Below are 10,834 nucleotides of genomic sequence, written 5' to 3' on the forward strand. Positions count from 1 at the left end.
GGGTTTGGCACCCGGAGACCACTCTGCTCTTGCTGGCAAGTTGAAAAGTGAGCATGCACCGAAAAATAAGACCTCTCAAACTTAATACAATCACTTTTGAGGAGATTATGTATCCGGATATAGTTTTGGTTGGTTTCCCTCACTTTGCATTTTGAAGTGTCGTGTCCATTGGACGTCCAGCCGACGCCACCGATCCACGCCCCTGTACAACATCCGCCCCACATCCAGCCCGTCCCTGCCCACTTCCAGCCCACTGCCCGTGCGCACTGCTGACCCAGATGTACGCGCTACGTCCTGCCCACGGCTTGCCCACGTCGACTTTCTTTTATGTTCTTACATGTGTATGATGCGTAATGATATTGTTTACCATGATTTGCATTATCACCATGTTGCTAGTAGTAGTAGTTACTGTGATGTGAAAGCCGTGTGGGTCTAAGGGTGTATATATTATGCGGGATGCTCTTGGGGGCAATCAGGGTTGCGACTTATCTAGCGGTTTCGTGCTGCGGAAATGGTTTGTTGCTAACCCCCTTGAGTGTTTATACTTCCTTCGGGCCTTTGTTGCTCCGCGTCCCATCTCTGGGGAAGTTGTTAGCGTAATGATTAGAGTATTGGCACACACAGTTTGGTTGGGAGCTCATAACTCTGCCTATGCTATAGCTTTCCGCTCTTATGGTATACCTGGATGGCTTATAGTCAACGATGTGGCTCATGGAGAGTACTGACTTTGTTGTCAGTGGAACTGGTTCAATTCGAGTCATCGTTTTTATACTAACTACTACTGTAAATATGTTGTTTGGAAACGTATACACTTGTTTTACCATTTCTACTCCTATGCGTTGACCTCATGTCCACGCCGTGTCGACGCCATAACAGCCCAATGCCCACCCATCGCTACGTCATGTCCGTCCAGTGCCTGTCCACGAAATGTTTGCCCTGATGCTTGTCCGCCTAGTTCTACTCATGATCACCCCGTGTCGATATCTGCGCCATATCTACCCCATTCCCATGTCCAATGCCGTGCCGATACAATGTTCGAGTGGTGTCCACGAGATGCCTGACCCATGACCACTTCAGGAACACTCCGTTACCACGACGTTGAACACAAGTACAAAGACACGGGGAAGACATGGTTTCGCCTGATGAGTTATGATGTTGTATGAAGGGTATGTTTTTGTTTGCCCGATTTGACCTTCCGACGAGGTGGCTCAGGGAGAGCACTAGTGGCAACTAGTTGGTGGATCACGGCTTGTTGCTGCGCAATGGTGTCGTTCGCACGTGTGCCTAGCCCTTGGTGCGGTGTTTCGACCACGGCTTCGTGCGGGCGCTCAATGGATGCTGCCCACGCCAAGAGATTTCCAACGGTGAAACCAGCGGCGTTTGCCGCTTGCGCAAGCCTCGCCACAGCAGGACCATGGGGACACGTCTGCATCAAGAACGTTAAGTGCCACAACAATGTCGTTATCAATATGTCTAGCACCGCCGGCTTTATCAACAAGTTGGGATTTGCCAGCCCAACACAGTTTTGGAAGGCCATGGCTTGGACACGAGCGATAGCAAAGCGGGATGCCGGATCGAGTGGTGAAAGGTCAGGTACGACAACATTGCTGGTGGGAGTCCAGCCGCTCAACATCTTTGCAATCTTTGCAATCTTCTGGTATTTTGCTGATGTGTTGAAAATTACGCGAAAGCCTTGTTTGTCGATGATAGGTTCCACGCTCCACGATCAAAGATCCATTGCGTACTCAAGCCGTTGTGGCCATTGGCATGCTGGCACCTCCACGTCGAAAGCTGTGTGACGTCAGTTCGTACGTTAGCCCCCACGGTATGGCAATCCTCTTTAACAGTCGATTCACGTAGGCATGAATGCCCGGATCAGCCGCGACATTCGCCGCTTGTGGCGCGTCTTCAGTACACGATGTCAACGCCACCAAAGGATCGAGCAGGGAAAGCAGTGGCGTTCCAGGTCGGATGGTGATCGCTTCGGCTGTCACAACTTGAGGAAGGTTCGACAACATAGCGACTGACGGGGTAGCTTGAGTAAGTAGGGCTAATGCGATGGATAAGAGCGGACACGCGTATGGGTTTTGGTCAGGATAGAGCGCAAGGCGCTGCTCCTCGGACGTCTTCATGCGCACGAAACCAATTGTGACTGCAGACCCCGAAGACACAGCGAGCTGTTGGCGTTGGACAAGGGAAAAGTCTGAAGCACGGCCAAAGCAATGCCACAACAGGACTAGCATAGCAGCATCTTGATAATCTTTTGAACTCTGAGCGTTGTGATGCACACACAAGTCTTGCTTCGTGCAAGCCTCGGCTTTCTTCACAACGCCACCATGTTCACGCTTCAAACAATGACGCTCAAGCGTGCGCGCCATCTTTTGCAGTTGTTCTTCGAGTGACACGCGTAGTGATGGATTTTACTCCAGCAGCCAGTTCTTGGTCTGTCTGTAGTACTGCATTACAGTAGACTTTGCCAACTTACGGCCGCGACTGCCTTCGTTAAAGGCTAGGTGGATACCATACTTATCCATTGCTGCCTCAAACACCGATGCCGTCGCATCCTGGGCAATGCAAGCCAACAGATGCTCGAACGGGACGTTTTCGGAGGCCACCCACCGTTTAAACGCATTGAGTGCGTTGATGCGAGCCCTGGCATGCTTCGCAGGCACAAGGTCGCGTAGGCTCATGATGCTGCAGATAATCGGATGGTTGGGTACCAGTTACACTTAGTGTTAAGATATACCGTACTTCGAAGTGCTACGGATTGGTAATTTAGGTTGTTGTGTGAAAACAGGACAAAGTCCTGAATGTCGGAATGTGAATCATTTCCAGTCAAATACTCGATCACTACTAGGTTGTATGCAAGGTGTGATATTTCAGATTCCATTCCGACAAAATTTGTCGGAATTTGTCGGAACCGACACAATAGCAGTAGCCCTAACCCTAATTCATGTTTATTGGTCAAAATTATGCATGATTCGTTTTTAGTTCCATATGATTGGTAGAAGGAGGAAACTGAAGTCATTGGTTGGCTAAAATTAGAGCATACAAATACTAAGTGAGGTCGGAATATTGATCATATTCATCGGTAGGCCTAGATTTTGGCTTCAAGTAACATATTGCAGAATTATAATTCGAAACATATAAGTCGAGTTAGATGCCGATTGGGCTCTTACCGTATATACATGGTCGTGTTACGTTCGCGATGTGTGAGAATGCGACAGCCTAAGACACTGAAGCTGTCCGGGTAGTCCTTGGTGGTCATTCTCGTTGACATTCGAACGATTACGTTGGCAGTCGATTTATTGTAGGACGATGTATTGTCCTTTTACCCCAAATTTGGACTTTTGTGATGACTTTTTTCGCCAAGTCCATCGATCGATTCTTTGTACTGACTTCAATATGTAGATATCTTTCGTCGTCCACGACATTTTAACCCGACAACTTTATGATTGGCCAAAAATGTATTCCCAGAATGCAATTTTGATTGGCCGAGCTGTGAGACTTCCCCAACAACCTCATTGCACTAATGCCCAAGATCCCAACACTTCATTACAATCGTCCCTCGCGCTCTCGCTTGCGGACTTCAGACAAGGTACTGCTGTAAGAACTGGTGTGACCTACATATGCAGCCTCAAACATCTCATAACTAACATACTTTGAAAAGGCCAGCGATAAAGCGCTCAGAATACTTCCGGTGGTCGGCCCGCATCATTTGTTTGTTGAACGATCGCAGGGGTTGATACCCGACCGCCGGGTCTCCGGTAAACCATTGTCCATGCTTCGTTCGCCGACCATGCAGTAGGTACAACGGCGTGCGAAACGAAGCTGTCCAGCGTCATTTGACGTTGGGACTTGGCAGCCACTGGCGGTGGTAGTGTGCAGGCGACATCGGCGGCGACGACAGCGGCAGGTAAAACATGCACGTTGTTTTGGAGGGACTTGACAATTGCGTTGCAGAGGTCTTGTAGGTTCATTTCGCCGACGGTTAAGTTGCTGGTGTTTGTGTTGATGCGTAGTAGATTTGTCGGATCGATTTCGTTTGTAATGCTGCGTGTAATAAGATATTCACAGCATATATTTGCATCTTCCCGTCGGCACCATGCCATGAGCTCTCTGAAATTGAACCGACGCTCTGGAGACTCCAACACTCGGTAAAAACTTCCTCCATGACGCATGCTGTGCAACGTAATTCCTAAAAAATATTATATCCTAGTACCAGTTGAAAAAATAAATATGCGAGCAAAAAATACCTGTAGGAAGCTCGGAGCACTTTTCAACTGCACTTTTAATGAACAGAAGGACTTGATTTTGATCAAGACGTTCGTACCAGTTGAGTCTTGGGGTCCCAGACGATTTGAGTGTGTAGGCAGGAAAAACAAACGACTTGGAGGCGGACTGTCCCGATTGACGAGGCCCTCGTAATCTGAAAACAACACACACACGCGCAAGTACGTAAATGACTTCTCGTCAATGAGATGGTAGATTTGGCAGTCACTTTGCACACTGGCCTTTTTGTGCTAACGAAGTCGGAGCGATACATACTGGCTGTCGCCATCGTGTTGGACGGCGACGCCGTCCCACGTCAGGTTTAGCATTTCGCTGATGCGAAAACAGCCAATGTAGCTCGCGCAGAGAAGGAACCGATACAGTGCCCCGACAAACATGTGGGACGAGGCCAGTGAGTTTACGAGCAACGACAGCTCGTACACTGACAGTGAATGGGACTTGTTTTCGTCGTCGATGTTGTTTTTTGTTGTTGTATTTTTGCAAACCAACAACGTATTGCTTGGACTCAACGTCCCGGGCAGGGTTTGGGTCGACTTTGAGTGCTTGGAAATAGGCGACTAGCACGGTCTTGGCGGAGTCGACGGTTCGGGCAGTCTTGCCGAGGCTGCAGAGGTGGTGAAAAAAGTCCGTTCATGCCCCTGGTGTCGCGCCCGCAGGGTCGATTGCGAGGACGTCCTTACAGAACTTGACAAACTGGTTTTGATAGGTTTGGTAGGTTCGCAAGGTCGACTTCGATCGGAAGGAACCTTGGATGGTTGCCTTAGGGGGCACGGTGGTTGCGTTCCTGATGCTGAATTTCTTTTGTTCTAGGGGTTGATGAAACGTGGCTGTATTTTCAGACGACATCTACGTATTAACGTCCAATCATTGGGCCTACATGTTTAATGTTGGAGTTATGTTCTTCCCCGACATGTGGGTCGTCCAATCAATGATCTCAATTGAAACATGTTGTCGTCCAGCGAATCACGACAAACTAATTGTCGGGATTGCCAATACAAACTCCTCACGATTTATCGGTTCCCAGGTACAGTGCTGGCCATATAAGTGAAAGGTACAACACTTTTTCGCTCTAACATTTTGACTCGTACCTCAAACGTCAATAGCATTCGTAGCAGGTGAGTAGCAATGAAGAGACGAATGTTTTGGCATCAAATGACCATGGTAACTCGGCATCAAAGCAAAAAATCTGTAAATAGTAAAATGAGTACAATTATTTCTGGCCATAAGTGAAAGGCACAAAAGTTAAAAGTGAACTAAAACACCGAAACATAATGCGATGTTAATCGTTTTACACACTAATACTTCGTACACGACCCCTTGCCTCGCAGAACATCGATACAACGCGATTTCATGGATGCAATAAGTTTGAGGAAGAGCTTTTGGTCAATGGCATCCCACTGACGTAAAATCTCAGACTGGAGCTTCGGAGCCAAACTACCTTCCATTTGCATAAACATTTTCGATGGGGTTTAGGTCAGGCGAAAGCGCAGGCCAGCTCAAAAGAGGAACATTTTGTTCCGCCAAAAACGCCCTGGTTTCTTGACTGGCGTGAATGCTCGCATTATCTTGTTGACACACAAACCCATCAGGGTGATGAGCATGGACAAAGGGCAGGACATAATTCGCCACCGTGTCGCAGTAGGCATATGAGTCTTGGCGGCCTTGGAGGACAGCAACTGCCGTCCGACCTTGACTTGAAAATCTGTCCCAGATCATCACGCCGTCCCCACCATTTTGACGGCTCAAAAACTTCTGCTCGTCCTTACGGACATCATGCCAGTAGTACTGGAGGTCATCAGGGCCATCCAGATTGAACTTCTTTTCATCGGAAAAGACAACTTGGTTCCAGCCGAGACCAAGGTCAACGTGAGACTTTGCCCACCTCCACACGAGCCTTCTTGTGCACTAATGTGATTCGAGGATTTGCTTTGCGCTTCGTGTACTTGTTGTGCGGAGCTTTAAACAAGATTCGACGAACCGTACGAGTCGAAAACGTAAGATGTAGGTCATGTTTAATCCCGCTTGAGCTGGATTGTTCTACGGATGCAAGACGCAGGACGCGTCTTTTGTCCCTGGCATCGTATTTGGCAGGTCGTCCAGCACGAATGGGTGTCCCATAGGTCTAAGGCGACCTTAGGTAGCTGCAAACACACCAAGCTCGTCGGCAATGCGGCGAATGGTGAGTTTGGCCTTGCAAAAGGCCACGATAGATCCACGCTGCGCAAGCGTGAGTGCGTATCCTTTTGGCATCTAAGAGAAGCGTGTGAGTCATAGTAGTGTATATAGGTGTTTCTACCAGTCTTGGAGTGGTCGTAAATTACAGTAACTCTGCGGTGGATTTTGAATTTTGTATTTTTTACATTTGGCCAGGATTTTTGCCGCTCAAAAAATTATTTTCGACTTTTTTCTATGTGTATACATCGTTTTAGGTATTTAGAAGCATCAACGTGACCACAATTTTAATTGGCGTGAACTGACTGAAAGAGCGCTTTGATTGGATACAAATTGTGAATTCTACAGTCGAAAGGCTTTTGACCTTCCAGCAGTATATAAAAATCGTCCAGTTTCACACTAATTTCATTCACACACTAAATTCCATGTTGAATTGGTCGAAGAGTGGATTTGATTGGCCACTTGATTAGTGTTCTGAAATTTGATTGGTCGATCGATTGTCTGCCTATTTGGAGCTGCTCATTCGATTGCGCCGCGGACTGTCTTGTTCGTGAATACCTTTGGCTCGACTAGGGTCGGGGCCCCCGACCCCACTCCCAGAACATCATCGGTGGCAACGAGGACATATGACCTCAAGACGGCAAGGCAATGCCTCCATGGCACTCGCGTGGTAAAGCGTTTGATATGCGCTTGGGGCTGGGCATTGTTTTGCGCGTCGTGGTTGGTGCAGTCGACGCCATGCAAACCGTTACCAGGCGTTTCAAAAGACCGTTACATAATACTAACTGCAATATATACTGTCTAAGTGTCTACTTACTGTATACCGTTATGAACTTCAATCATTGAATTTTACTTGCTGCCATTCAATACCAGCAAATTTGGGCAACACTACACCACCAACACCTTCATAACGGTATACGTAGTATGAATTATAAAGTCGACTTAAGCTCGCTTCTGCACGAGGTTGTGCGCCTTGAGGCGGGTGGCATTGATGCGGATGAACCCTTGGGCGTCGCTCGGGTTGTACTCAATGTTGGCCCCGCCGCCTTCCAAGTCCATGCTCGCAAGGTCGGCGCTGTAGAGCGCCACGTTCGAGTACCGACCGATGACCGTGACATTGCCCTTGTACAGCTCCAAGTCGACATAGCCCGTGACGTTCTTCTGCGAAAACTCGATCGCATGGCGCACAAAGTCCATTTCAGGGGCGAACCAAAACCCGTTGTAGCAGAACTCGGCAAACTTGACACTGAGCGAGTCGCGCAACTTCATCACTTCGCGGTCCAGGCACAACCCTTCCAAGTCCAAGTGCGCCGCGCGCAACAGCGTACCCCCCGGCGTTTCGTACACTCCACGCGACTTGATACCCACAAAACGGTTTTCTACGATGTCAATGCGACCAATGCCGTGCTTCCCGGCCACGCGGTTCAACTCCAAGAACAGCAACAACGGGTCGGTTTCGTCAACTTGAGGGTGTGACAAGTTGGACACCTGGACGGGGATGCCAGCCTTGAAGTGGATGCGGATGGACTCAGACTCGTTCGGGGCCACCTTGGGGTCCACGGTCATCTTGAACATTTCTGGGATCGGAGCTGTCATCGGGTCTTCGAGCATGCCCGATTCGTACGACGTGTGGTACAAGTTCTCGTCGACGCTGTACGGGGCCTTGGGCGTGGCGTCGATTGGGATGTTCTGCTCGCGGGCGTACGCAATCAAATCCTGGCGGCCCTTGAACTTTTCGATGAATTCGAGGTCGCGCCAGGGGGCAATCGTCTTGAGGTTGGCGTTGAGCGCTTGAGCACACAGCTCGAAGCGCACTTGATCGTTGCCTTTCCCCGTGGCGCCGTGGGCGACGTACTGGGCACCTTCGGCGTTGGCAATCTCGACCATCTTCTTCGAAATAACGGGGCGGGCGAGCGATGTCCCGAGGAGGTAGCGGGACTCGTAGATCGCGTTCGCTTGCACAGCTGGCCAAATGTAGTCGACGACGAACTCCTTGCGCAAGTCTTCGATGTAGACCTTGGACGCACCCAACGCAATGGCCTTGGCCTTGACCTTGTCGAAGTTTTCGCCGAATTGGCCCACGTTGGCGCAGTAGCACACGACGTGGAAGCCTTTGTTGACGAGCCACTTGAGGATGATGGACGTGTCGAGGCCGCCAGAGTAGGCCAAGATCACTTTGTCACCGGGGTTGGCCTTGACGCTCATAATGACAATGTGACAGCTACCGGTAGAATTTACGAATGAGGTATCGTCGTGACCTTGGTCGAGATCTTTCGGTATTTCGAGCGATCTGATTGGCAGAATAGAACTGCAGAAACAACCACCACTTCAACTTGGCAATCAAAACCTCCCATCAACCAGCATAGGCACAGTCAGTCACGTGGGGGCTGACTGGCACTTCGTGCTATGTGGCCGTTCGTAGGACCCTTTGGCTGGTTACAAGGATACCAGCATGTACTATATACACCACTTGCGGTTTGCAGTGGCAAACACGCAAGTTGCATCCATCTACTTGGTTTTGATTGCGCAGCCACTGTTCTTGGATGCAACTTACATAACCATAGGTGCAAGTCAAGAAATCTTTCTATTTCGTTATGGTAGCTTTTGACTTTGCGCTGCCTTTTGCACGAGGTTGTACGCCTTGAGGCGGGTGGCATTGATGCGGATGAACCCTTGGGCGTCGCTCGGGTTGTACTCAATGTTGGCCCCGCCGCCTTCCAAGTCCATGCTCGCAAGGTCGGCGCTGTAGAGCGCCACGTTCGAGTACCGACCGATGACCGTGACATTGCCCTTGTACAGCTCCAAGTCGACATAGCCCGTGACGTTCTTCTGCGAAAACTCGATCGCATGGCGCACAAAGTCCATTTCAGGGGCGAACCAAAACCCGTTGTAGCAGAACTCGGCAAACTTGACACTGAGCGAGTCGCGCAACTTCATCACTTCGCGGTCCAGGCACAACCCTTCCAAGTCCAAGTGCGCCGCGCGCAACAGCGTACCCCCCGGCGTTTCGTACACTCCACGCGACTTGATACCCACAAAACGGTTTTCTACGATGTCAATGCGACCAATGCCGTGCTTCCCGGCCACGCGGTTCAACTCCAAGAACAGCAACAACGGGTCGGTTTCGTCAACTTGAGGGTGTGACAAGTTGGACACCTGGACGGGGATGCCAGCCTTGAAGTGGATGCGGATGGACTCAGACTCGTTCGGGGCCACCTTGGGGTCCACGGTCATCTTGAACATTTCTGGGATCGGAGCTGTCATCGGGTCTTCGAGCATGCCCGATTCGTACGACGTGTGGTACAAGTTCTCGTCGACGCTGTACGGGGCCTTGGGCGTGGCGTCGATTGGGATGTTCTGCTCGCGGGCGTACGCAATCAAATCCTGGCGGCCCTTGAACTTTTCGATGAATTCGAGGTCGCGCCAGGGGGCAATCGTCTTGAGGTTGGCGTTGAGCGCTTGAGCACACAGCTCGAAGCGCACTTGATCGTTGCCTTTCCCCGTGGCGCCGTGGGCGACGTACTGGGCACCTTCGGCGTTGGCAATCTCGACCATCTTCTTCGAAATAACGGGGCGGGCGAGCGATGTCCCGAGGAGGTAGCGGGACTCGTAGATCGCGTTCGCTTGCACAGCTGGCCAAATGTAGTCGACGACGAACTCCTTGCGCAAGTCTTCGATGTAGACCTTGGACGCACCCAACGCAATGGCCTTGGCCTTGACCTTGTCGAAGTTTTCGCCGAATTGGCCCACGTTGGCGCAGTAGCACACGACGTGGAAGCCTTTGTTGACGAGCCACTTGAGGATGATGGACGTGTCGAGGCCGCCAGAGTAGGCCAAGATCACTTTGTCACCGGGGTTGGCCTTGACGCTCATTGTTGTTGTTGTTGACTTAGTAGATTGAATATTCAGAAATGATCAATGCGCTGTGTTGTGAACTTCCGTGGCCGTGTCTTTTCGATGATTCTCCACAAGAATTTGATTGTCCATGCGCGTGCATGCATCACAGTTGCAACAGTGGAATTCCAAGTTGAAGTGGGCAAAATGTTGACCGCTGAAACATAACATTGTTATATATATTATAAATGGATATTCACAGTGTCAACCAGATTTCTTGTTCGGTGTGGAGTATGATATGATGGATTGTTATTAATGTAACGATAACTTATTAATAACAACTTATTTATACTACTATTATTTTGTATGGAGCGTCGGATATGATTGGCTACATGAACCATCAATAGTTTTGGCCAATCATCATGGCATAAACAGAAATCTTGCGGCTGGCAACGACACAGCACAAAAACTACAATCCCCTTCCGATCGTCGCTACCGGTAGTGATAAACACCATGAAGTTGGTCAAAAAGCACC

At 49.7% G+C, this 10,834-nt stretch overlaps 3 protein-coding genes across 3 annotated transcripts; all 3 read right to left on the minus strand.

The window, feature by feature from the left end:
* Nucleotides 1–4,523: 4,523 nt before the first annotated feature.
* H257_00656 (hypothetical protein) lies at nt 4,524–6,543 on the minus strand (the record flags this gene model as incomplete). The annotated part of the gene is made up of 5 exons (XM_009823429.1): nt 4,524–4,714; nt 4,779–4,897; nt 5,876–6,111; nt 6,176–6,330; nt 6,447–6,543. 5 exons carry the CDS (start codon nt 6,541–6,543, stop codon nt 4,524–4,526), a joined length of 798 nt encoding a protein of 265 aa, XP_009821731.1.
* Nucleotides 6,544–7,369: 826 nt separating this feature from the next.
* H257_00657 (argininosuccinate synthase) lies at nt 7,370–8,701 on the minus strand. The gene has a single exon (XM_009823430.1). It carries the CDS (start codon nt 8,668–8,670, stop codon nt 7,408–7,410), a length of 1,263 nt encoding a protein of 420 aa, XP_009821732.1. The 5' UTR covers nt 8,671–8,701; the 3' UTR covers nt 7,370–7,407.
* Nucleotides 8,702–9,057: 356 nt separating this feature from the next.
* On the minus strand, nt 9,058–10,338 carry H257_00658 (argininosuccinate synthase; the record flags this gene model as incomplete). The annotated part of the gene is made up of 1 exon (XM_009823431.1): nt 9,058–10,338. One exon carries the CDS (start codon nt 10,336–10,338, stop codon nt 9,058–9,060), a length of 1,281 nt encoding a protein of 426 aa, XP_009821733.1.
* Between the last annotated feature and the right edge of the window lie 496 nt (nt 10,339–10,834).

The sequence above is a fragment of the Aphanomyces astaci genome, assembly GCF_000520075.1.
Source record: "Aphanomyces astaci strain APO3 unplaced genomic scaffold supercont1.1, whole genome shotgun sequence".
NCBI lineage: Eukaryota > Oomycota > Saprolegniomycetes > Saprolegniales > Verrucalvaceae > Aphanomyces > Aphanomyces astaci.

Coding starts and splice junctions, on each gene's coding strand:
- H257_00657 (XM_009823430.1), bottom strand. CDS start 8,670: ATGAGCGTCAAGGCCAACCCCGGTGACAAAGTGATCTTGGCCTACTCT.